The sequence below is a fragment of the Anopheles gambiae genome, chromosome 3, assembly GCF_943734735.2.
Source record: "Anopheles gambiae chromosome 3, idAnoGambNW_F1_1, whole genome shotgun sequence".
NCBI classification, from domain to species: Eukaryota; Metazoa; Arthropoda; class Insecta; order Diptera; family Culicidae; genus Anopheles; species Anopheles gambiae.
Genome location: NC_064602.1, coordinates 95570576 through 95596268, shown reverse-complemented (window position 1 = coordinate 95596268; position 25693 = coordinate 95570576). Strand labels below are relative to the sequence as shown.

General features: G+C 51.6%; 5 protein-coding genes across 7 annotated transcripts; 4 read left to right on the top strand and 1 right to left on the bottom strand.

Moving 5' to 3' along the window:
* Positions 1-1121: 1121 nt before the first annotated feature.
* On the top strand, positions 1122-4170 carry LOC5667976 (uncharacterized). The gene is made up of 2 exons (XM_001689202.2): positions 1122-2440; positions 2506-4170. The coding sequence occupies exons 1-2, from the start codon at positions 1533-1535 to the stop codon at positions 3875-3877; spliced, it is 2280 nt and encodes a 759-aa protein (XP_001689254.2). The 5' UTR covers positions 1122-1532; the 3' UTR covers positions 3878-4170.
* On the bottom strand, positions 3965-4790 carry LOC1280511 (protein aveugle). The gene is made up of 3 exons (XM_320359.5): positions 4608-4790; positions 4427-4540; positions 3965-4346 (listed from the first exon to the last, which is right to left on the bottom strand). The coding sequence occupies exons 1-3, from the start codon at positions 4659-4661 to the stop codon at positions 4161-4163; spliced, it is 354 nt and encodes a 117-aa protein (XP_320359.5). The 5' UTR covers positions 4662-4790; the 3' UTR covers positions 3965-4160.
* Positions 4791-5544: 754 nt separating this feature from the next.
* On the top strand, positions 5545-8688 carry LOC4577637 (uncharacterized). Its single transcript, XM_001238306.3, has 2 exons — positions 5545-6826; positions 7435-8688. Exons 1-2 carry the CDS (start codon positions 5973-5975, stop codon positions 8627-8629), a joined length of 2049 nt encoding a protein of 682 aa, XP_001238307.2. The 5' UTR covers positions 5545-5972; the 3' UTR covers positions 8630-8688.
* A 1312-nt stretch (positions 8689-10000) lies between these two features.
* On the top strand, positions 10001-21573 carry LOC1280512 (synaptojanin-1). 3 transcript variants are annotated; one of them, XM_061661481.1, is made up of 7 exons: positions 10001-10254; positions 13296-13657; positions 16005-17450; positions 17520-17702; positions 17778-17889; positions 17955-19542; positions 19620-21573. In XM_061661481.1, exons 2-7 carry the CDS (start codon positions 13531-13533, stop codon positions 19929-19931), a joined length of 3768 nt encoding a protein of 1255 aa, XP_061517465.1. In that variant the 5' UTR covers positions 10001-10254; positions 13296-13530; the 3' UTR covers positions 19932-21573. The 3 variants fall into 3 exon arrangements, with proteins under 3 accessions (XP_061517465.1, XP_061517466.1, XP_061517467.1); XM_061661482.1 differs by having other exon boundaries at positions 10037-10296; XM_061661483.1 differs by having other exon boundaries at positions 10037-10377.
* A 1745-nt stretch (positions 21574-23318) lies between these two features.
* On the top strand, positions 23319-25595 carry LOC1280513 (uncharacterized protein F21D5.5). The gene is made up of 3 exons (XM_320361.5): positions 23319-23565; positions 23643-25206; positions 25285-25595. Exons 1-3 carry the CDS (start codon positions 23352-23354, stop codon positions 25406-25408), a joined length of 1902 nt encoding a protein of 633 aa, XP_320361.5. The 5' UTR covers positions 23319-23351; the 3' UTR covers positions 25409-25595.
* Positions 25596-25693: the final 98 nt, after the last annotated feature.

The following is a 25693-nucleotide window of genomic DNA, read 5'->3' as shown; positions in this document are numbered from 1 at the left end:
TATCCCTTGGCGGCCTAAGAGATTACGCCTAAACTTAGGCAATGTCTACCAAAATGTGTTTAATAGTGCTCTTTTTGTTTTATTTTGAACTTGTACTCATGAAAACGATACATTTGTTTTTAATCAAATCACAATCTAGATTAAATATGACCAATTCATGTCCAACCACTACTAAACCCCTAACTTAAGCGCTCCTTGCTATCGAAACAACAAATGTTGGGGTTGTTGCTACGACCTTCCATACACACAAAAACTCAATGCCAAAAGGGGTTGGAAAAAAACCAAGCCAACCACACTGAGCTGAGTCCGTACTGCCGTAGACCGCGAGCGCATTTATCGATCGAAGAAAACTGTCCCTCCGCAGCAAACCCGGTAGGGGTTGAACAAACGCTCAGCCGAACCGTACGTACAACATGGCACAAATGGCACAGAAGCCGGGCGAAGAGCGGGCTGAGAGAAACAGCTGCAGCAGACTGCTTCGATTATGCTTAGCCATGGGAACAACAACTAGGGGGGAGAAAGTGTACATGCCAGGCTAGATTTGTGCGTGTGCATGACTCGGCCGTGCCTTTGTTGGCACCCTTCGTCGTTTTGCGTACCATCCGTACCGGGTGCGCATGTGCCGGGGTGCCGCTTGGCCAAGAAGCAAACAGACGACACGCGGGGCGAAAGCGCACTCGTTGTGGAATTGTTTTGAGGAAAAGCGCAATTTAAAAACACTTTAACAACTTGGAGAGCAGGAGTGAAATTACCAACTTAAATTCGAATCGATACCTTCAGCCTCGGAGCACCCACAATTTAAAGCTTCCCGCAACCGGCTTGCGCAAATTACGCGTGCGAGAGGGAGAGAGAGAGAGCGAGGAAGGGGAGAAGGGAGAGACGGTCTTAAAAAAAAACGCACCCCAAAATCCACACAATACGCCAACGGCGCCTCAAGCGAGTGGTTAAGCAACCTGCGAGAAAAAGGATTCTCACTCTCTCTCTCTCTCTCTCACTCATTCTCTCTCGCACACGCTTTCTCACGCTCTCTGTTTCACCGCTCTGCGTTCATCCTTGCTGCTGCTGCTGCTGAAAATAGGGGAAAATCTAGTCAGCTGAGCGGTTCGGGCTAGTGCGACTACGACCAGGACGCGACTCCAGTTCCATCCAGTCAGCAGTGTGTGTGAGGCGCTTTCATCGACAGGACACCCCGTCGCACTTAGAGCGGTGCGCCCGGAAGTTGGTGTGATTGCCCACCCTCCAATTTTGTGGGTGTGCGTGTGTGTGTGTGTGTGAGTGTATCTAATCTCGTGAGTTGGCGCAAGTGGCAAACAGTGGTGTGCTGCGTGACAAGCGACGGCAGCGTCCTAAGTTGGTCGTGTCGTGCTGGCAAAAGTATCGATTTTTTCGACTCTAGCGAGCTTTCCGGATGTTGAAACTAAAGTGCGCTTTTCACTGAGCTGCGTGTGTGTGTGTTTGTGTCTTTCGTTTGACGTAAAGTTACTCTTTCCTTCGGGAAGAAACGACTAATTTCCACCGGGTCAGCGTGTACAATGACAACAACGTCGTCGTCCGCCGGCGGCGGCCCGCCGGAAGTGCGAAGCAGCCGGATCAGTCAGAAGCAGCGCACCCCGAGCGACGGCACCGACTCATCGTCGTGCAGTGCCCGCGAACCATGGATTTCCACCAACAAGATCCTCAACAGCAGCCTGTGCGGCCGGCGCATCAACAGCCGCAACCCGAACTTTGACTACGACGAGACGAAGCTGCTGATCGCGCTGTGGGGCGATCCGGTGGTGCAGAAAACGCTCATCACCACACACAAGAAGCACCCGGTGATTGCCGAGCTGGCGCGCAAGATGCGAGCCCACGGGTACAACCGGTCGACGGAGGAGATTAACACGCGCATTAAAAATCTGAAGTGCTTCTACAACCGCATCAAGAAGGATATGGCGGCGGGCATTATTAACCAGACGACGTGGCGCCATTACGCCGAGATGGATGAAATCATCAGCCGGCCGGTGTTTGGCAACAATGCGGCACGGTTGCAGGTACAGCAGCAGCAGCAGCAGCAGCAAACGAATCAGTCGGAGTCGGAGGAGCAAGGAAGAAATGAGCAGGATGAAGGTGGAAAGGACGAGGTGCATCAGTTGCCGGTGAAGCTGGAGCTGATGAGCGACGACGATGATGAGTACGAGCCGACCGAGATACGGGCGGAAGATCTGCTTACCATCGATGCGAAGTTTCCGGACGACTCGCCAGCACCGACACCGAGCCAGCGGTCGATGCGAAGAAGCAGGGGTAGTGCCGTCGGTGGTGGCAGTAAGAATGGGAAGAGTGCCACCAACGGACGAGCCGCCGAACGGAAGCAAACGGAGGATGAAGATGAGGACGACGATGAGGACGACGACGACGAGGAGGAAGAGGACGATGACGAAGGTAGCGACTTTGATGTGGAAAAGTAAGTCCCTTACTCCCTCAGCAGAGGTCTACTAGGATCGTTAACCTTACTTTTCTTCTTTACAGTGAATTCAACGATGGCTTGGATGAGTTGCTCCAGAAAGCGCAGGCCACCAAGACCAACACCATGGGGAAACCGGCCGGCCCGAAACCTGCTACCAATGAGAGCGGGTTGGTGATAAAGACCATTACCTCCGGCAATGGTACCACAATTACGGCAACGGGCGGCACCTCCACGAGCATACCGACGGCCGGGAAGATATCCGTAGTGCCGACGAATCTGCTGATGAAGCAACCGACGGCAGCATCGGTCGCGTCCAGCATGGCCACCCCGATACAGATCTACACCCAGCCGACGATGAGCCTCGGGAAGGGCGTTGCGTCTGCCGTGCCGGGCACGATGGGAGCTTCCGCCGGCGGCGGTGGTGCTGGCGGCGTTCCGGGAGCACCAATGAAGCTGCTCCTAGTGAACACCGTGGGCAAGGATGGCAAAACGCAGCAAATACTGACGCCCGCCTCGGAAGCAACGGCCGCCGGCATGCCCAAGCTGCTGCCCGCCGCGATGCCTCACACCAAGCTGCCGCTCTCGGTCACCGGCCAGTCCCCGATCGTCACCATACCGACCATGAATGTGCCCGGCAAGGTGGGCCTCGAGCAGCACAAACCGAGCGCGACCGGCGGGCGTTCGGCGTCCGGCGGCCAGTCGGCCGGTTTCCGCACCCTGCTCACCCAGCTCGTTACGATACAGCGCGAAAATCTGGCACTCAACCAGGAACGGCTCGCGCTGGAGAAGGAGCGGCTCGAGTTCGAGAAGCAGTTCGGTGGCTCGCTGGTCGGCATGGTGCGCAACATGAGCACGTTCTTTGCCGGCATGCTGCAGCAGCAGCGCAAGGAGCAGCACCAGGTGAAGGATTCCGGCCAGCGCCCGGTGGCACCTTCGGCGGACAGCAAATCCCCGGTCGAGCAGGGAAGAAAAAGCCCGGACGGCAGCAAATCCCCACCGATCGGGGAGAAAGAACCGGAAGCCGTTCTCACCACCGCTGCTGCTGCTGCTGCTACTGGTGGTGCTTCATTGGAGTTGAGTGAAATTTCATCCTCTCCTTCCTCGTCCGCTTCTACATCGCGGGTTGCATCGCCCACATCCACCACGAAGGTGTCGGCTGGGGAGAATGAAAAGGAATCGAAGGATGCGAGTGGTACGAAACGACCAGCCGAACCGTCCTCTTCATCGCCACCGGAAGATTCTACCGTCGTGCCGGCCGCATCCACCGGGAAGGCGACATCCACGTCGGACGTGACGCTGCCCAAGAAGCGCCGCATGATGACACGCAACTCAGCGCAGCACAACACAGCGCAGCCTGCCGGAGACGCTAACCACGGACCTGCGGACGACGATCCGCTCAAGACGGAAATCATCAGCGATGCGGACGAGCAGTGAACGCGATGCGCCATACCTTTAAAGTTTTCTGTTCCTTTCTTTTCGTTCGTTTTTTCTTGAGTGCTTACTTTAAGACCACTTCGATGCTTCGATTGCTTCGTTACATTCCATTCTATTTATCGCTTGGTATAGGTTTTCATCTAAACCCTATTGAATTATGTTCGTTCAGGCACACTGCACGATTACCAGCTCGCGGGCTGGGAAAAAAAAACACTGTAAGATCTAAAACGAGATGAAATACATTCCACGCAAAACCCTGCGATGTGTGTGTGCAGGACGGTTTCTAGTAACAATTCTGGTACACATTGTTCATCAGCTCCATATCACGTATCTCCATAATGTCCGTCTTCAGCCGCTGCTTGATGATTTCGCGCAGTATGTCGCCCCGGTCCTTCTCGTCGTGGATGCCCATCCGGTACAGGGTCTGCTCGTCCGTGATGCGCAACAGTGCCCGGCCCGTTATTTCATGCTAGCCACACCCGGGAGGGGGAAAAAGGAACAGCATTCACTATGAACGATTGGGAGAGAACTGGCGTAAACTAAGCTTACCCGCTGGAACAGCTCCTGATACTTGACGCACCGTTCGTTGCAGTGCCGCCAGAGCCACTTGAGCGTATCGGCCACCGTCCACATATACACCGGCTTGGGGCGGGCCATCTTTAGCTGCGAATAATGAAGCGTTTGAGGTGATGCGTGCACCGTTCCCTTGTTGCTGGTTGCTGGTGCTTACCTTCATCGGAGCCGTCTCCTGTGTTTTGTGCATCAACACCGTTTCCTCGACCATTTTCCAGTCTTTTTGGGGCACCGTTTTTCTTTTCTTCAGGGCGTTTCGGGAGCTACGGGAAGAAGAAGGTAAACAAATCCGGACAGCGATTGTAAACAAAGCTCGGACGAGCTGTCAAACATTTGGACCTGTGTGAGTAGTACAGGGAGCGCGCAACAGAGGGCGCCATTGTGACAGGCTAGGTGGCGTTTCGGAGAACGATTTTTTTTATTGTTCTTAGTGTTTTGGTGTGGAAATTATATATTATTTAGAATAATAAAAGAAAGGTTACGTCAGGTAAGAAAGTTTGGTAGGGGATGTAGAAGAACTAGCAAAAAAGTATCAAAATCTTCCTAGCTTAAACGACACAGCTCAGTACCAAATAGAGCCTAGAGTGCGTAAGTAAACAAAACAGCAATTACTCAACTACATTTAGAAAAAAAACTCGATTTTCTTATTCCTTATTTCATGAGGTAAGTACCAGTATCAAGAGGAAAGTGCGCAGACCATTGGCTGAAAAGTATTGATCTGTTCAGCTTACCAGTCATGCGATTGCGGCAATTCTTCCGACACTTTCCGATACGAATTACACATGCACACAAACGTACACACGCAAGCCTGCGCCTAATCTTCTGTCTAATGGCCCTCCCGAGAAGGGGGTGGGGTGAGAGGGTGACGGGAAGGTTGAGTCGCAAGCCGGAGTGACGCAATAAAAACAGGACCCGGAAGGTCCGAAGGCACAAAGGCTACGTCGCGGGACGAGAAGCCTCGTACTACGCAACCACCATCGCACGCACGCGCATGCGTGTCTTGCGTACCCAGTTTACCGACGAGCCGACGAGGGGTTGGAGGGAAAATGCAATGAAAAAACGCACCCTCCCAAGCGGTGGCGGCGGCGGCGGCGCAGGAACAGCAATGACCAAACACGCCGCTTCAACGTGGAATCGAACCAGGCGCATTCGACAGTCGTTCGCGTGTACGCATTTACCACGCATCGTCGCTGGCGCCTAAACCGTGCGAGCCTTCTGTGCACACTCTCCCGTGAGTGTATTTCGCGCTCTCTCGCTCTCAGTCTCCCTCTCTCTCTCTCTCGAACCGGAAACGCTTACTAACAAAAGCGAGCAGGGGAACGACAGGACACACGGCCTGCTTCGATATCGATTTTTCCTCGCTCGTTGGCAGCGCCGCGGGATAAAGGCGAGTAAAACACGCGACCGTGGACAGTAATGTTTCGCGGTCCGCCTAGTCACATTTAGGTACACGTTCCAAGTGATTGTGTCTCAGTGTGTGTGTGCGTGTGTGTGTATGTGCGGATAGGGTGTCCCTAGTTGAATGTCACCAAGGCGGGCCGCCACGATACGGTTGCGTTTGCGAAACACCCTTGGCATCAGGGCGCGGCGACAGCAAAGCAAGCAAACCCTCCCAGCGGCGTGGCCCAAAATGTGGGTCTCCACGAACAAGGTGCTGATCGGGTCGGTCGGTGGGCTGAAGAAGCCGCACTGCCGCAACCCGAACTTTGACTGCGAGGAGACGAAGCTGCTGATATCGCTGTGGGGCGATCCGCAGGTGCAGCGGACGCTCATCACCACGCACAAGAAGCACCCGGTGATAGCGAAGCTGGCGGAAAAGATGCGCGAGTACGGCTACAACCGCTCCACGGAGGAGATTAACACGCGCATCAAAAATCTGAAGTGCTTCTACAACCGCATCAAGAAGGACATGGAGACGGGCGTCATTAACGAACCGTCCTGGAAGCACTTCCAGGCGATGGACGAAATACTGACGCGGCCAGTGTTCGGGGGTGCGAATGCGGCTAGCCGGTATCCACCGACGCCGGGGGCAGCGGCGGGTGGGTCGTCCGATGCAGCGACGTCATCGGGTGGTCGCATCACCCGCCCACGGCTGTCGGCCGGTTCGGTGAGCGGGGCCGAGCTGTCCGAGCTGGATCCGGACCAGATCGAGGTAAAGCTGGAGCTGGTGAGTGACGAGGAGAAGGAGATGCTCCATCCGGAGGACCTGCTGAAGAACGCGGAACAGGTCGAGCTGAAGGAACCGAACCTGCTAATACCGAAGGACGAACCGATGGAGGAGGAGGAGGTGGATGATCCAAACGATCCGGACTTTGAGGACGAGGGCGGAAGCGAAACGGACGACGAAAGTTCCGGCATGGACGAGGCGGATGAGAGGTACGGTGGCCGTTTTCTTTCTTAATACCATTAACGTTTATGTCCTTTTTGGTCGCGACAGAGGAACTCATTGGCGCCTTTTGCAGACAGAACGGGAAGGCGCCAACTGAACCGTTCAGTATTTGATTAGATTTTTATTTCTCATTCAAATGCATTAAACTCAGCGTCCTAATGAAACTTCCTTTCAAAAGGATGTTAATCGGACTACCTACCCCTTTTGTAAAGTGTGTACAGTCCATCCCAAAGCAAAGCAAAGCAAAATGCCCAACTTCCCTTAGCGGGTTCGGCGCTTGCGCACACCCGAGTCTCTTTACCGTAAGCGAGGGCAACCAATGCATTTCCCCTCCGTCTGGCACAACAAACACAACAGCAACCGAAAGGAAGGGGAAAACTCACCCCTATTTTGACAGTAAAGGGAGGGGACGATTGCCGGCGCTCTTTGCGTCTGCGCAAAGTAGGCGCGTGTAGTGTCGCACGTGTTAGGTCGGGTGTTCGACTTTGTTTTTGTTATTTTCCCCTCGCACCACGCGTCAACAGGTGGTTTTCGTATTTCTCAAACAGTTCATTTGACTTACACATTTTGTTCTTCTTGCTCTCTTTCATTTTAGCGATCGATCGACACGTTTACGGCGACGGACGAGACGAGCACATAAGCCGAAAAAGACGAACCCAACAGCCGGCGGGAAAAATGTACCGACCACCACGCCCGCGACTGCTAGCGGCACATCCACGAGTACTACCACGAGCACAAGCACCGCAGCCCAACCGAAAGTACCATCAATAAAGATCATCAATTATGCTGGCGGTGGTAGCATAAGTCTGTCCTCCGTTGCCAACGTTGTAAGCGCCGTATCGTCCGGCTCATCGACGGTCAGCATGACGACGCTGGCAGGGAGAACGGATGGTGGCACGACTACCACCACGACCACCACGACCCCAAGCAAGATCTCGCTCGTGCCGACCAACTTCCTCCTGAAGCCGCAAGCCGCCTCCAACCTGCAAGGCTTCAAGCAACCGATCCAACTGTACACCAAACCGACCGTCTCGATTGCGACCACCAAGCCCACGCCCGGCCTGTCGCCGATCGTGTCCGTTAATGCGAGTGGAGCAGGAGGCACCGGAGTCACACCCACCACCACTAACACCGTTTCAGCGGCCGGCGGCACTACTTCCGGCGGTCCGATGAAAGTATTTCTCGTCAACACGCTGGCCAAAGATGGTTCCGGCCCCAAGCAACAGCTCATCACACCGACCACGGGCAAGCAGATTTACACCACCTCCACCGGCGTATCACTGCAGGGAACGTCACACGTGTCGGGACTGCCCCAAATCAGCATCCAACCCAAGCAGCTACTAACCAGCACGGCCGGAGGTCCGCCAACAATCACTAGGAAAATCATTCAAACCTCAACGCTTCCCTCACTACGGGCAGCGGTCGCTAGGACAGCAGCGCCACCACCGAAGTTTGGTGGATTTAAAGCACTGCTGCAGCAGCTCGTGGGTTTGCAGCGGGAGAATCTCAGCATCACGAAAACGCGCCTCGTGGCGGAGAAGGAACGGTTCGGGAATGAGCGATCCGTTGCGAACTCGCTGTTGGATGCACTGGGGGAGCTCAATGCGCTGCTGACGGAGGTAAACGGTGAGCTGATGCCGCTCGGGAAGGATTCGGACGAGGACGAGGGGGACGACGATGGGTTGATCAAGATTTCGTGCGACAGTCCGGCGTCTAGTCCGGCCCGTAGCGTTAGCAGACAGGAGGACAGCTTGAAGGCGGAGGTGATTAGCGATTCGGAGGAAAGTTAAGGCGAATAAATGATTAGATCTGCTCTGAGAGATTCAAAGTGTGCAAATGCTAAATGAAAGTGTTGTTCAAGTTGTTTTAATCATTTTAATTTGATTACATTCTTCCAGCGACTTCAGAGGACACTTCCAATGGAGGACTATATTTAGATAAAATGTAAATTGTTTCTTAGGGAAATGGATTCGATATGAGTTCCTGGAGGCATATGGACTAGTACCTCTATGAGTTCTGCATAAGTTCCAGGAATAGAGTGAGTTGATGAGCACATCAAAAATAAGTATGAATTCAGGATTTGTTCTAGGATCGCTATGGATTCAGAGCAGTTCCAGGATCAATACAGATTGAGGATCAACACTAGAAGTGGTCTAGGTAACGGATCCCAGTTCCAGGAATGGTATGGGCTCAAAGTAGTGATGGGAAATATGAAGCTTTTGTCGGAATCCATTTCCAAAAAGTTCCGGAATCTGTTTCCGGATTCGATTCCGGCATCGGTTCCAGAATTGGTTCCAAAATCGGCTCCGGAATTGGTTCCGAAAACGGTTACGGAATTGGTTCCAGAATCGGCTGGGAGTCGGAATGAATGCTACGATTGATAGCCGCAAAGAATAAAAATTTACTTGTAAATGATCCATTCTCTTGAAGATTCTCGGATTAAATTCTGATTCTCATTGCGGAGCGAATTCCAATTCTGGAGTCAATCCTGATTCCGTTACTGGGGCAAATTGCGATTCTCAGGTCAATTCCGATTCTGGAACCAAGTATGATTCCGGATCCGGTTCCGGAGTCGATTTAGAAATCGGCTCTGGATTCAACTCCGGAATTGGATCCGAGTAGGTCCAATTCCGAGCTTCCACCACTAGTTCAAACCCCAAAACCGGTGTGGGTTTGCAAACAGTTTCGCTTTTGGTGGAGGTACAGATCAAACTCTCTTGATGTGCTCTATGGATTGAAGAGGACCCATGTGCCATTCAGTCTTTTTTTAATACCTCTTGCCATTCCCTAGATGTGTCTTATATTCTGGATTATTGTTTATGATCGGACCAAATTAACTGGTTATCCAACAATCGAAATAATATACAGCCAGGACGAAATAACGGCACGTTTGAATGTTGTCATTTCGAAAGCGCCTTTCCCAGCGTTCGAACTTGCTTCGCATGGTGGGCTTTCCGTGTGAAACTGACCATTTCATTTTCGACCGCATAATTTTGGAATTTGTGTATCATATTGTTTTTGACTAAGCAAATGAGCGAAAGTGGAGATTTATAGTCATTCATTAGCTAATGATCCCATCAATTTATCGGTAATTTTCAACAACGATAGAAATGTTGTCCATTTCCACTGCTTCTTCACACCCACTGTGCAGCTGTCAGTGTAGGCTCCACCAGCACCAAACACAACACACAGCCAAACGCACGACAACCGAGCAGACGGACGGACGCACGGGCGCACGCACACGTCCGCGGAAAGAAAACGTCGCGAGTGCATCTGCGAAGAGTGAAAGAAAAAAAAAACAAGGGCCTGCTGCTCCCACACCATTTTGGGCCTGTTTTTGTGTGTGGCAGGGCAGAGACACCATGCCCGTTGTGCCCTTAGCCGACGGTCGATCGATGTGAAAACTGTGCAAAAGGTGTGTGTGTGTGTTTTGTTGTTGTGTTGTGGCGTTCAGTGGGTAAACAAAGGCCAAGGGGAAGGGGGAAGGGACACTGCCTGATTCCTCCCACATACACACGCACGCACATTTCTTCCACGGGTAAGCTCCAATTGTGGTTGTTGGTAAAGTGGGAAGGGGGGGTGTCGTTCTGTCGTTTTTCCACCCCGAAAAAGTGTACCAATGCACCAAACAGTTCTTCAATCCGTGGATGAAACGCGCCTGTGTGTGGGTGTGTGTGTGTGAATCAGTGTTATTGATTAAATGCGTGACCCCTCACAGCAAGAAAGCCCCCGAAGGTGAGTCCTCCTTGGCCCCACATATGGTTCGGGAGCGTCTTGGTGTGTACACGTTTGCAAAGGAGAGGAAGATAAGGTGCGAGAAAAAAAATCCAATACACACGCACACCAACCAATCCCCCCCCCCCTTTGGTCAGCAAGGATCACAGGAGTTTTCCAAGGGGGATTTTCGCCTGCTTACGTCATATTGTGGTGGGTCGCATCCCACGCGTCCCGCATGTGCCGTGATTTTCTCACGAAAAGAATAATATTCTGTGCTGTGCCAGTGGAATAGTGAAACTGTGAAGGCATTTAATCCGTGTGATAAAACACGCACTGTGATAAGGATTTGTGCAACGTGTGTGCCTGTGTCGGTGGATGGTTTGTGCAAGGGGGGCGTTAGGCTTTACAGTTTGTTGCCATGTTGTGGAACAGAAAAATGGCTGCAATCGGCGCACAACAAGCGTGTTGTGTTGATGGTTAAATAAAGCAGTGCAATCTCAACTAATGTTTTCCTGGTAAAAGAAGCAACATCCAAGTAGACAGTGGAGACATTCCCGCCCAGCGCATTGGAAAGGTCAAACGTTCAAGTGTTGGAGAAAATTCCAGCCTATTGGGATTTCGCTTCCATCGCGCCACAAGGCCACAAAAAGACACGAAAGGATGGAAAGAGGAACAACATGATGCTGTCGGAGGGTTTTTTTTAGAGAAATGTTTAATCAATTGCATGGTTGTTCTCTATCTTGTATGACCCATTTTGTATTAATCCATTCTTAATACTTAAGGGTTTTTATTTGTTATATACTATGACGGACATTTGAGTGAAAACTCATTAAAAGTTGATTTTATTTCTAGTCAATGTATCAAATAACTTCCGGTCAGTATCTCTGCCATATTAAATATCTCTGCGACGATTAAAAATGTTACATTTTTTCGATTCTTTGCTTTACCTGCCGGCCCACCCGGTTTTGTACGCCGGCGGTTGTGCAGATAGTTACGGTATAATCAATCACACACCAAAGTAGGCACAGGAGGCGTTGAGTGGATACAGCCCCCCCAAAAAAACGGAACACTCACATACATACTTTTTTTTTTCCTTCCGCTAATCTTGCCACCAGCACCCGAGCAACCCGAACCAACCGCCGAGAGAATCTGTAAATAAAATCGCACTCTGGACATCTTCCAGACTGGAGCCGAAAGGCACGTTAAAGCTCTGCAGGGAGCAGCATATACAACCACAAAAAAAAAACAACCCATCGGGTCCCAAAAAGGTGAAGCCAAAGTTCTTGGCAGTCCGGCCCGACCGCGTGGGAGAAAACCGAGTAAAAAAGAAACAAAAACAACATTTCCTCTCCTCTCCCCTTCGACGGTCAGGAGCAGCGTAACAAACCCACACACAGTCAGAAATATGTGCACACAAACACACAGAGTGTGGAAAAAGGAAATCCCAAAAACGCAAAGTTGACCGAACGCGCCCTGGGACTGGCGAAGAGAATGCCACGACTTAGCCGCGGACCGTTCCTACGCACTGAACACAGCCTCCTATGTTTTTTTTTGTTTTGTTTCGACGATCTTCTCCACTCTTTAATCCACCCCAACCTCCACCTCCTCCCCTTTTTACCCGTATTAGTGTTTTCTGGTCACTTCCACTACATTCCCCGTGATTGAATGAGTCGTGTGTTTTTGGTTGTTTTTGTAGCTCCAACACCGAAGCGAACACAAACACACAACGGACTACTCATCCCCCCGCGAAACATTGGAAAACCAACAATGTAATGAACATTTAAAAAAAAACACACACCAACAATCGAATGAATTTAAAGTTTAACGTAAAAATGTATTCATTTTGCTAGCAGCCCCAAATGGAGAAAAGGGAAAAGGGAAGGAAAAATAAACCATAAGCAATTGCCGTCGGTCTAGGCCGGGGCCGGGATCGTTTTGTTGCCATCTTCACTCGCACCACCTGAACCACCACCCCTCCTACAACCCGGCCCCCCTACCTCCCCTACTAGAACGCCGAAGAATGAAAAGGCATAATCTGTAATTAACATTTGTCGTGGGAAAATTTCCGAATCGTGAGAAAGTTCCTAACACACCGTGCGGAGAACCATCACCACCATCGCCGCCACGTCTTACCCCCCCGAAAGAGGGGTTGCTGCTGCGAGCTGCCCCTTTAGAACACACATATACAAACACACATCGATGCCGGGAACCGGTTCCCGCGACCACCGAATCTCCTTCAAAACGACCGGATCATTCTCGGAAGTGTTTGTGTGTGTGTGTGTGTGTACCTCGCGATCTCGCGCTCTCTCTCTCACACTTCTTTTCTTTGATGAAGGAGCATGCGACAAGACGGCCGGAAAGGGGGTTGGAATGGATCGCGCGCGGCCGGTGTGGCAGTATTTGTTTCCAGTAACAAAGTTAGATTAAGATACGTGCTTGTATCGCACCTTGTGCGTGCTTGTAGGGAGAGAGGAGGCTGTGAAGGACCGGGGGGAGGTGTACACATCATCTTAAGATGATCGCCTTCTTACAGCTCTCGATCCTCTCGCCACTGCGGAACAGCCCTGGGAAAGAAGCTCCCCATGGGAATCCGATCCTCGTTGCGATCCCTTTCCTTTTGGTGTGGGAAATCGGGCTCCACCGTGTGCCTGGGAATATGTCATACGGGCGGGCCGGACGAGTACAAACATCTTATATACCCTAACTGTCTGTTTGTTTCTTTGCATGTTCTGCGCACAGCCACCAGCCAGGGAGCGAGGATAGAGAGTACTAGGCGGCAAGAGACGACCGCGCGCGCAACCGGCCGTCTTTGGGCGGAGCGCGCTTTCGGACCAGAAGCGTAACAGGAAAACAGGAAAGTGAAAGTGCTGCTGCTGCTGCTGCTCATCCGCCGGCGATCCAGCACAAGGGCACTTGGTGAACAAAACATTTCTGCAATCGAGACGCCGTCCACAACCATCCAAACCGCATCACCATGGCCATGTCGAAGGGATTCCGCGTGCTGGAGAAATCCAAACCACCCTCCCCGCACAGCGTGCTGCTGGAGCATCGGAACAAGCCGGAAACGCTGCTGTTCGAGTCGCAGGCCGTGGCCGTGCTGTGTAAGTATATCCCGTGCGTTACGTCTCGAATAACAGTTCGCTTCGTGTGTGTGTGTGTGTGTGCGCACGTAGGCTTTAAGGTATTCTTTGGCTAGATCGCTCTAGTGTTACTCACGTGTGTAGCATGACGCAGAAGTCGATGAATGGATGTTCTTACAGTCCAAATAGTTTACGGTTGGCTTACTCCGACCAGAGGGGCACCTAGATTGATTATGTTGTGCCGAATGCACCAGCGGTCAGGGTTTTTAGGCGAGCGTCTCATTTTCAAGGTTGTTTAAATGCTTCGATGCTCGTTGTGGTGCGAGAGATTTCGAATAGAAAACTGCAGTGGGTCATGGAATTGATGGAACAGTCCTGGAATTTACTTGGTTTTGTGCAAATATCATGGCCAGTTCTCAAGTTAAGATATAAAATGTTGATACCATTCGATAGATTTTCCAGGAGTTCTCATGATTGTGGAGTACTTCCTTGACTCATTCCTATGGGAAGTGTACTTCATATGTTGGAATTTGAACTCTATGGCACCCTTTTTGGAGAGGCTTCTTTGAAAATCCTATTCGATTTGGCCAACACGGTTGCTATTAGTGATGGGAAAAATGAAGTTTTTGTCGGAATCGATTTCGGCTAGCTCCGCAGTTTTCTGGAATCGATTCCGGCTAGTAGGTCCGGAATCAGTTTCCGGAATCGATTCCGGAATCGGCTCCGGAATCGGAATCGACTCCGGAATCGGCTCCAAAGATGATTCCGGAATCGGCTCCGGAATAGGAATCGGTTCCGGAATCGACTCCGGAATCGGCTCCGGAATCGACTCCAGAATCGGTTCCGGAATCGAAGTCGGCTATTGAATCGGAAATGGCTCATAAATTAGAATCGGCTACCAAACGGAGTCAGTTTCGGCATCGCCATAAAAAAGGCGTTTGGGTCTAATCATACTACGTATTGATAACCGCAAAATCCAAATTTACTTGTAAAAGATCCATTCGCATGGAGATTCCCGGACTGATTTCGCTCCGGAGTCAACACCGGAATCGGCTCCGGAGCCAACTCCGGAATCGGCTCCGGAATCGGCTCCGGAATCGGTTCAGAAATCGGCTCCGGAATCGGCTCCGGAATCGGCTCCGGAATCGGCTCCGGAATCGGCTCTGGAATCGGAATCGATTCCAGCATCGGAATCGGCTCTGGAATCGGAATCGATTCCAGCATCGGAATCGGCTCCGGAATTGATTCTCAACACGGAATCGGAATCGGGTAGGTTTGATTCCGAGCTCAAACCACTAGTTGCTATATAGTCCAATTCCCATTACATTAAGTTCTTTTCACGTAAGTAAGAGTCCTTAAAGTGTACCACAGCTATGAGAACTCCTTATTATGCTATTAGATTATTATGCTTTGTCTGCAATATCTAAACCAAAGTTGACAAAAACTCCTTAATTCAAAGCCCTTGTGTGATACTAATTATTTGAAATCGTATTTTAAACATAAATTATAAGTATTTTATGCTTAACAGGGTTTTCCAGGAGTTCCCATAGCTGTGGGACACTTTATTGACTCTTTCCTATATGAAATGAGTTTAATGTAATGGGAATTGGGCTCTATAGCATCCTTCGTAGACAAATCCAATTAGAATTTACAAAGAGTTTGTCCAAACAAGTTATCTCAAAACTGTGGTATCAATTTTGTGAACCACTGTATTTTAAATTGAGTTTTTTCTCTGTAAACAGTTACTTTTGATGTACTTGTAACCCTTTTTCCTTTTCCCATCGATTTGTTGTGATCAAACTTTGGTTGTGTAATTAAACCTCCCACTGCTATTAGTTTCGACCCAATTATTAGCAATTCAAATAGAATAGGGGAGGGTTTTCAGTTCCAACTGCCGCCCACCACAGTGTGCTACCAGAAGGAGAATCTTGGACCGGCCGGTCGGATAAAACAAAATACCAACAATATCGATGAGCAAATATCGATTCAAAGGTGAAGCTTTCGCTCACGTGTCAGCTGTGTGGTCGTCCCTTCGGCCGGCCGGAAGAACGACGAAAATGATTAATAGCCATATGCAGCATAGCAAACGCGCAAGCAGAGCAATCGGTCATTGGTGGAATGGTGGGTGTTGATAAAACTTTGTCCCCCGGTCCTCCCCCCAAGCGATGGTCATACATTTTAATCATCATTTTGGCAAATCAAATATAGAAGTTGTGCTAGAAGTGGAGGCGTTTTTGGGTTGTAAATACCAATTAGTTTGCTTTGTTATGGTAATTTACGGACAAACATTTCCCTCACTGTTTAATTTTAAATACCTTTTTACTAATCAAATGCTTACTCTCTCTCTCGCTCTCTCCCACACACACAGCGGCCCAAGAGACGGAAATCGTCCGCAAACAGTACACCAAAGTGCTGGACGCGTACGGTTGCCTGGGCGTGCTGCAGCTGAACGCCGGCGACAGCTCCCTGCTCTACCTGGTCATGGTGACCGGGTGCTTTTCGGTGGGAAAAATTCTCGACAGTGAAATCTTCCGCATCACGCAAACGCAGTTCGTCTCGCTGCAGTACCAGCCGACGAACGAGGACAAGGTGGCGGAAATACGCAAGGTGCTCAACTCGGGCACGTTCTACTTTTCCTTCTCGAATGTGGCTGGCAGCGGTGGTGGCGGTACCGGACCGACCATTGCCCAGCCGTTCGGGTTCGATGTGACGCTGTCGGCACAGCGGCGACGCCGGACGCGCGAAACCGACAATCGCTTCTTCTGGAACCGGATGCTGTTCATCCATCTGCTCCGGTTCGGCGTGGAGTGTAACTTCTGGCTGCTGAAGGCAATGTGCGGCTCGGTCGAGATACGGACGGTGTACGCGGGCAGCAAGCAGGCACGCGCCGCCATCATATCGCGGTTGAGCTGCGAACGGGCCGGCACTCGGTTCAACGTGCGCGGCACCAACGACGAGGGCTGCGTGGCGAACTTTGTCGAGACGGAGCAGTGCATCTATCTGGACAACGAGATCACGTCGTACGTGCAGACGCGCGGCAGTGTGCCACTGTTCTGGGAGCAGCCGGGCGTACAGGTGGGCTCGCACAAGGTGAAACTGTCGCGCGGGTTCGAAGCGTCCCGGTCCGCGTTCGACCGGCACATGCGCACGATGAAGGCCAGGTACGGGCAGCAGGCGATCGTGAACCTGCTCGGCACCAGCCTGATCGGCAGCAAGGAGGGCGAGGCGATGCTGAGCAACGAATTTCAGCGCCACCATCGCGAGTCGGAGCACACGGACGTGCCGCACCTGGTGTTCGACTACCATCAGGAGTGCCGGGGCGGCAACACGGTCGCACTGTCCAAGCTGCGGCAGAAGATCGACGCAACGTGCGCCGACTTTGGGATGTTTTACGCGATCGGCGATGCGGTGTACCGGGAGCAGCGGGGCGCCATCCGCACGAACTGCCTGGACTGTCTCGACCGGACGAACTGCGTGCAGACGTACATCGGGCTGGAGATGCTGAACGAACAGATCACACTGATGGCGGCGCTGGCGGATAAGAAGCAGCAGATGAGCTCCCGGTTCGAGGAAGTGTTTCGCCAGATGTGGATCAACAACGGGAACGAGGTGAGCAAGATCTACGCCGGCACCGGGGCGATCCAGGGCGGCTCGAAGCTGATGGACGGGGCACGATCGGCCGCCCGCACCATCCAGAACAATCTGCTCGACAACTCGAAGCAGGAGGCGATCGATGTGCTACTGGTCGGTTCCACGCTCAGCTCGGAGCTGGCCGATCGGGCCCGGATACTGCTGCCCTCCAATATGCTGCACGGTAAGTGAGAGTGGGGTACGAAAGATCGAGTTGTGATTTATTGGGTTTTTTCATTGTTTATTATTGCAGCTCCTACGCCGGTGCTGAGGGAAATGTGCAAACGGTACGAGGAGTACGTCAATCCGCTGGTGTTCCGGGTGGCCTGCGGCACGTACAACGTCAACGGTGGCAAGCACTTCCGCAGCGTCGCCTACAAGGACGTTTCGTTGGCGGATTGGCTGCTCGATTGCCATCGTTTGGCACGATCGCGCTGTAAGTGTGAAGAATGCGATCGTTTAAAAAATAAGTTTTGCTCACCAGTTTGTCCGTTTTCTGTTTTGCTTGCAGCGCTCGTTGATTTCAGCCAGGTGGACGATAGCAACGAACCTCCGGTGGACATATTTGCGATTGGATTTCAGGAAATTGTCGACCTGAACGCATCGAACATTGTCGCGGCAAGGTAATCAAATCGACCAAAAGTGTTCCATTCCGTCGAATTAATCGTATTTTATCGTTCAAAAACAGCTCTGACAATGCAAAGGCGTGGGCGGAAGAGCTGCAGAAGGTGGTCAGCCGGGACCGGGAGTACGTGCTGCTCACCTACCAGCAGCTGGTCGGCGTCTGTCTGTACATCTACATACGGCCCCAGCACGCCCAGTACATCCGCGACGTGGCAATCGATTGCGTCAAGACGGGGCTGGGTGGCGCGACGGGCAACAAGGGAGCGGCCGCCATCCGGTTCGTCCTGCACGGCACCTCCATCTGCTTCGTGTGCGCCCACTTTGCCGCCGGGCAGTCGCAGGTGGCGGAACGGAACGCGGACTACGCGGAAATTACGCGCAAGATCGCGTTCCCGATGGGCCGCTCGCTCAAGTCGCACGATTACATCTTCTGGTGCGGCGACTTCAACTACCGCATCGACATGGACAAGGACGAGCTGCGGGAGGCGCTGAAGCAGTCGCCGCACGATCTGACCGCGGTGCTGCAGTACGACCAGCTGCGCATCCAACAGAACGCGGGCAGCGTGTTCAACGAGTTTCTCGAGGGCGAAATCAGCTTCCCGCCGACGTACAAGTACGATCTGTTCAGCGACGATTACGACACGAGCGAAAAGTGCCGCGCGCCGGCCTGGACGGACCGGGTGCTGTGGCGGCGGCGCAAGCAGAGCCCGGACGCGGACCGGCACCCGGGCTGGAATCCGGGCCGGCTGGTGCACTACGGGCGGGCGGAGCTGAAGCAAAGCGACCACCGGCCGGTCATTGCCATGATCGACATCGAGGTGCACTACATCGATCCGGAGCGCCGGTCGACCGTGTTCGGTGATGTGATACGCGATCTGGGCCCGCCGGACGGCACGATTCTGATACAGGCGTGCAGCCCGTCCGCGGCCGGCACCGACTCGGGCGACGAGGACGAGGGCAGCATCTACGACGAGAACCTGATGGCGGCGCTGATACAGGAGCTGACGCAGATCGGGGAGGTGACGCTGGTGCGCTTCGTCGGCGACACGATGTGGGTAACGTTCCGCGACGGGCAGTCGGCCCTGACCGCGGCCCAGAAGCGCTCGGTGCTGGTGTGCGGCGTGCAGCTCTCCATCAAGCTCAAGACGGAGAACTGGGTGGAGCAGGTGGAGAAGGAGATACTGCTCTGCACGCCGAACACGGTCAGCTTCTGCGACGGCAGCCAGACCGGGGGCGACTACAACAGCCTCGGCATACCGGAGATCCCGGCGCGCCCGAAAAGCCCACCCTCGGTACCGCAGCAGCCGTCCGCCCGTCCGGGGCCGCCCAGTCGCCCACCGTTACCAAAGTCCCCGCAAGCATCACCAAAGCATCAGCCACAGCAGCAGCAGCACCATCATCATCACCCGCGGGCGGGCGTCATCAGCCTGGGCCCGGAGATACTGATGGCTTCGAAGCTGCAGCAACCGCCGAAGGTACCGCCGGCCGTACCCTGCCCACCGCAGCGACCGACACCACCGGTCGAGGAGTATGCCAGCTCGTCACCCGTGCCCAGCTCGCCGACGCACGGTCCGGGACAGCAGCAACCAGGCAGCTCCAACCTACCGCCCGTCGACACCGGTGCAATATACGAAGAAATCAATGACGACATTGTAAGTACGCGCAGTGCGTCGTCGACGATGACGAATACGGTCATCTTAAGCTGCTCTCATTCGACTCTCTTTTCCAGCCCGTTCCCGAGCAGCCGCGTGGACCACCGCCCCCTCCGCCACGGAGCGACGTGTACGACCTGGACGTGGTGAGCAACAGTACCAACAGCAGCAGCAAATCGGCACCGACCAAATCCTCGCCCCCGGGCACATCCGGCAGCTCCGGGGCGGGCTCTCCCTCATCTACGACCGGCGGCAACGGTGTACTACCACCATCGGGACCACCCAAGGGAGCACCGCCACCACTCCCGATGCGACGGGGCGCACCCCCTCCCATACCAAATCGAAGCGGTGGTCCACCGCCGCTACCGGCCCGCCCAAACAATCCTTAGGGGAGCTGCTTTCCCTCCCATTCCTACCACCTAAGGGCATCCATTATCAGTGTGACTGACTGACGTCACAGCTAATCTATCTCCTCATCTCATCACATCTAACTATCTTCGGGCAGTGTACACGGTGGTGAGGGGAGAGGACGCCAATGCATCATAGTAGCGTCACCGCCACCACTGAAAGAAGAAAATATAGAAGCAGGGTAGTTGCAATCAAGGCTCATCCCAAGGGAGCTGACCAGAAATAGGAAAAATAATAACTGTATTTAGCATAACTGCAGCAATTGTGTGAATTTGTGTTGAACTACTGCTACCGTACAACCGTACTATTACTATAACAATAGCCAGTACAGCTATTACTGCTATTATTACACACTACTACACCACCCATCACCATCAGCATGCATCGTGCGGTAGAAGAAAACAGATGCTTCTCTATTTATTCGGGTGTGTGACATTCCAAAAAACGAAACAAAAAAGCGTAGAGTAGACATATTATCCTCACTCATCACCAGGAACGAATGCATTGGGACCTACGTTACGATATACTCCTCGTTAAATACTGATGTTAAAGTTACACTATCCGTTGCCAGTCCGTTTTCATTACCTTAGGTGTTTGGAGGAAGAAGGCAAAGATTATTATTATTATATGAATATTATTTAACGATTAATATTATTGATAATATTATTTTACCGCTAATTATTATTATGATTATTATTATTGTAGTGGTTAAAAGCAATGCGGTTGGTTGCGGGGAGAAAAGTTAATTATGCGGCAAGGGAATATCAAGTCTGTTATCGAAATTGGGATTAATAATTTAATCCATCGTACCTATAGGCAGATGAAAAACTATTATTACACTATAAACGAATGCGGAGGCGCTGGTGTGGGTCCGCCGCTGCATGAGGTGGAGAAATAAACGAATGCATTCACAGCTGAAGCAATAGTAGAGCAATTGGAAACAAAACTGACAACGCTTATTAAGTATATGGGGGTGCGGTAAGTAGTAGTGGCCAGCTGATAGGATCAATTAGAAACAGAAGAAACATCGGCAACAGAATCGCCGGCAGAGCGCATATGTCTGCCACGTTTTGCGTTTACTATCGTGCAAGCTAAACCAACGGGGGTTGGCCGATTATTCCCAAAAAAAAGCATTAACGCATTACACGCTTAGCAAAGCTTCTTGCGCTCCGATCCGAAGGGACGAAGGAAGGATGCGCGCCCGTAAAACCACCCCATTTAATAATATAAAGTAAAACAGTTATCGCAAAATTTATTGTTAGCGCAAGTGTGTTTGCCAGTTTCATTACCAACAGCGTACGTCGTAGGGTACGCCAGCATTATATTGCGCAACCGGGATGGGTGCGAAATGAATCGAACTGACACGAGTGTATCTATCCAGTGTCCACCGCGTATGGTTATTGCACGTGTGGCGTATGAATGTAATAATGTTGCGTTTGCGAAAATATTTATCCGATTGAAAGTGTTCTGTGAATGGTGTCGTCTGTATGTGTGCATGGACGGGTGTGTGTTTGTTTGGGTTTGGGAAGCGCAAGCAAAAAGGCAGCAGTAGCGCAGCCCATATGATACATAATTACATATTATCATGAAACGAATGAATAAACAACATAGTAAAACCATTGACATCGGTTGTTGGTATATAGAAAGAAAGAAAAGCAGTTCCCGGCAAATATACGGTATAAAAATGTGGCGCTGGGTGTTAAATCCCTTGTCCATGCAATTTAAATACCTACAGCGTTATAAAAATCGTAATACAACGACAAGTTCATAAACGTTCTTGATATTGCAAATTATGTAGCCGTTTCTGTTGGATTTAAATTCAAATAATCTGTGTCTCTGCTATTCGAGCACTTTTCTACTGGCGGCTGCTCGAACGGCGCAGATCGCACCAACTGTCAAGCGGGCGCTGCGTGGCGAACAGTGTGGCCAGATTATTTTGGCGGTTTGCGGTAGGCGCACCAAAATTTTATCGGTAGTTTTCGGTAGGTTAAAACTCGAAACTTAAAAGAAGTAAAAGCGAAAGAAGTTTTAAGCAGGATGGGAGGGGGTGCTAATGCGGAAAATGAAAGTTCCATCTCACGAGAATATGCATCCTTTATTTAGGAAATGGATTAGATTTTGTTCAGCGGTTACACAAATGACGATTTTTCTGAAGTGTCGATCTGAAAATTGGAATTCTAAGCCAAAGAAGGACTAAGATGCACATTTTTTTTTGTGGTGACAAGTTCTTTTTCTCGGGGCTCCACGCGACCGCTTAGGACCGCAGCAGTGCTCCTTGGATACGATTTTATCGTACGTGCTGTCATTTGATTTTCGCTGGATTATTCAGATTGATTTAATTGTTTGGCTGAGTTTTGTAGTTCAATGATTAAAAAATTGAGATTTTTTCCTTCAAACCCTAGATATATATATATATACATCGGTATTTCTGGTCACTTTGACGACAGGGCAAGGCGAGCTTTTTGGCCGCCACCGTCGCAAAACCGTCGCAAAACGTCAAAACCGACGTCACAAGTACTGCAAACCGACGTCGCCAGCGCCTCGAAATCGTTGCGAGTTTCGCTCGCAGGCGACGTCGGTTTGCAGTACTTGTGACGTCGGTTTTGACGTTTTGCGACGGTTTTGCGACGGTGGCCGCCAAAAAGCTCGCCTGACCTGCGGACCAGTGTGGCCAGAATATATTGGCTGATTTCGGCAGGAGCACTGTTGAGAACGCAACCATTTAATTTTAATCAATTATTGTAACGATTAATTTCTTTTTACCCTACTAGCTAAGAGAATGAAAAAGTGTGCGACTGTTATACATAATGTGCGTGGTTTGAAGCAAGATTGTGTGAAGCTATGAATTAAAATGTAAATTCATAAAAAATTAAATTGAATTCAAAACGCATGTAACATTTTTCGAGTGCCAGGCAAACAAACGTGCATCAGCGCGATAAGTAACAAATGAGGATAGCGACCCTTGAAACAGCATCCCAAGCGCCACAGGTTAAGCTTAAACGACTGAAAAATCAAATATCTGTGATTTTCGGTAGGTTAATTTTGTGATATTTGTGGGGCTTTGCTAAAACGACGTTGTACTTATTAAAAACAAAACAGTAATATATAATTTATTAATCCTAAGCCCTTTTTGTGTGTGACCGTCCCGCTCGGCCGCCTTAATCCAAGAGGGCACGATCGTCCTTTCGATCGTGCTGAGTGGCCTCTCGGCTCGCTGAGTGACCAGCCAGTCGGAGCCGGACTGTTTGCGCAGGTTGGCTCACTTATCGCATTTCGCCCTAAACGCCTCCATAACAGTTAAATGAAAAATCGGTAGTTTTAGGAGGCTTATCTGTGAATCGGTAGGCATATGAAAAATCGGTAGGAATACAGATCGGTATTTCTGGTCACTCTGAGTGCTAATGCGTTTGTTTACATGTCCAGTGGTTTTGTGCCGCTTGTTGGCCGGTTGTCCTGTGAATCGTTCCTGTAAAAACATGTCCAAAATCCTTAAAGAATGTGTGATAAAGCCCCTGTCGCCCGAATATCTACCGATACGTATCAACACGGAGCAAACGATGGTGGGCCGCAGCCCCGAAACACAAATACAGGATGAGCTTTGTTCGCGAAAGCAAGGTAGGCTAGAGATGGAAGCGCCGGACACGGTCCATGGTGTGTGCGGTATTATAAACCTTCTCTACTAATTCTCACAGTTTGCCTGAAAGCGAATCTGGAACAAGGATACGTGTTGGTAAAATCGCTTGGCTTGAACCCGTCCGTGCTGAATGGCAAGGAGCTGAAGCGGAACATCGGCTACGAGGCGGTACACGGGGACATACTGGAACTGGTGCCCGGCATGTACAAGTACGTGTTTGACTTCATATACGAGCCCAGCACCAGCGAGGAAGAAAAAGGTCCCCAGACAAGCAAAAAAAGCAGCAGTGCATCCAGTTCGGGAAACAGAAGCGGTTCGAGCCGGACCAATGCCAGCAGCACCAGCAATGGAAAGCGTTCGCGCGAAGAAAGCTCGCCGAAGGAGGAAACGGAGTTCGTGCCAAAGGTGGAAAAGACATCGAAACGATCCAGTTCCGGAAAGAGAAGCAGCCCGAGCCGGTCCAATGCCAGCAACTCGGGCAGCGAAAAGCGTTCGCGCGAGGAAAGCTCCCCGAAACGATCCAAACAAGCAGCCAGTCCGGTTCCGGTGGAAAAGCGAAAGCTCTCGTTAGCACCCACGACCGAAGGAAGGTGGGAAGCGTCAGACGATAAGCTGCTACACATCTTCACCAGTGCCGGCGTGATGGCGTCGGAAAAGGTGGCCGCCTACGATATGGACGGCACGCTGATAAAAACCAAATCCGGCAACGTGTTCCCGAAATCGATCGACGACTGGCAGATCGCGTTCGCGGAGGTGCCGGCCAAGCTGAAGTCGCTGCACCGCAACGGCTACAAGCTGGTCATCTTCACCAACCAGGCCGGCATCGGGAAGGGCAAGGTGCGCATCGAGGACTTTCGGCAGAAGATCGAATCGCTGGTGCGGAAGCTGGGCGTCCCGATGCAGGTGTTCATTTCGACCGGCTCGGGCAAGTACCGGAAGCCCCGGACGGGCATGTGGCAAACGCTGTGCGACAGGCAGCAGAAGGACGACGGTGTGCAGATCGATCGAGCCCGCAGCTTCTACGTCGGCGATGCCGCCGGTCGGCCCGAGCTGAAGAAGCCCGTCAAGCGCAAGAAAGACCACTCGTCGGCCGACCGGCTGCTCGCACTGAACGTGGGCATTCGCTTTCTGACGCCCGAGGAACACTTCCAGAACCTGCCCGAGATGCCGTGGACCAAGCCGGAGTTTGATCCGCGCGAGGCGTGCCGGCTGGCGGTGAACGAGCCGCTCCTAGTGCCGGCCGGTGCATCGTTGACCGGGTCGGTGCAGGAGGTGATCGTGATGGTGGGATTTCCGGGCTCGGGCAAGAGCCACTTCGTCAGGGAGCATCTCGCGCCGAAGGGATACGACATTGTGAACCGGGATACGCTTGGCTCGTGGCAGAAGTGCGTGGTGCAGATGGAGCTGTCGCTGCGGCAGGGCAAAAGTGTGGCGGTGGACAACCTCAGCCCGGACGTGGAAAGCCGCAAGCGGTACGTGCTGGTGGCGAACCGTGCCAAGGTCCCGGTGCGCTGCTTCCTGATGGATGTCGGCTACAAGCACGCACGCCACAACAACGAGTTCCGGGAGATGACGGACCGGTCGCACTCCACCATCTCGGAGCTGGTTTTTAATTCGTACAAGTAAGGCTTGGATTTGAGGCCGGAGCGGATGTATGGGGAGATATTTACTCACCCTTTGGTTTCTTTCTCCCTTTTTAGATCCAAATTTCAAGAGCCGACCGTTGCGGAAGGCTTCACGGAAATCGTCAAGGTGAAGTTTGTGCCGAAGTTTGCCTCAAAGAGCCACGAGGATCTGTACCGGATGTTTTTGCTGGAAAAGTAGATGGCAGCGCATGGTTTTACCTTTTTGATAGCAGTTTACGTTTGTACCTTTTTACACAATTCGACCATCACACCCTAATTAATACGGCAGCCGGTTTTAGGAGGATAATTCGAATATATTTGAAGAATTGAATGAACGAAGGAACGCAGTTAAATAAAACAATAAGTTCGCCGAAAGTTTAAACAAAGGGCTGTACATTCTTTTCCAATACGGATAGTGTGGCGATGATCACTAGATGCCGAAGACATGATTGTCCCTGCTTCGGACGTTACGTCCTCTAGCGTT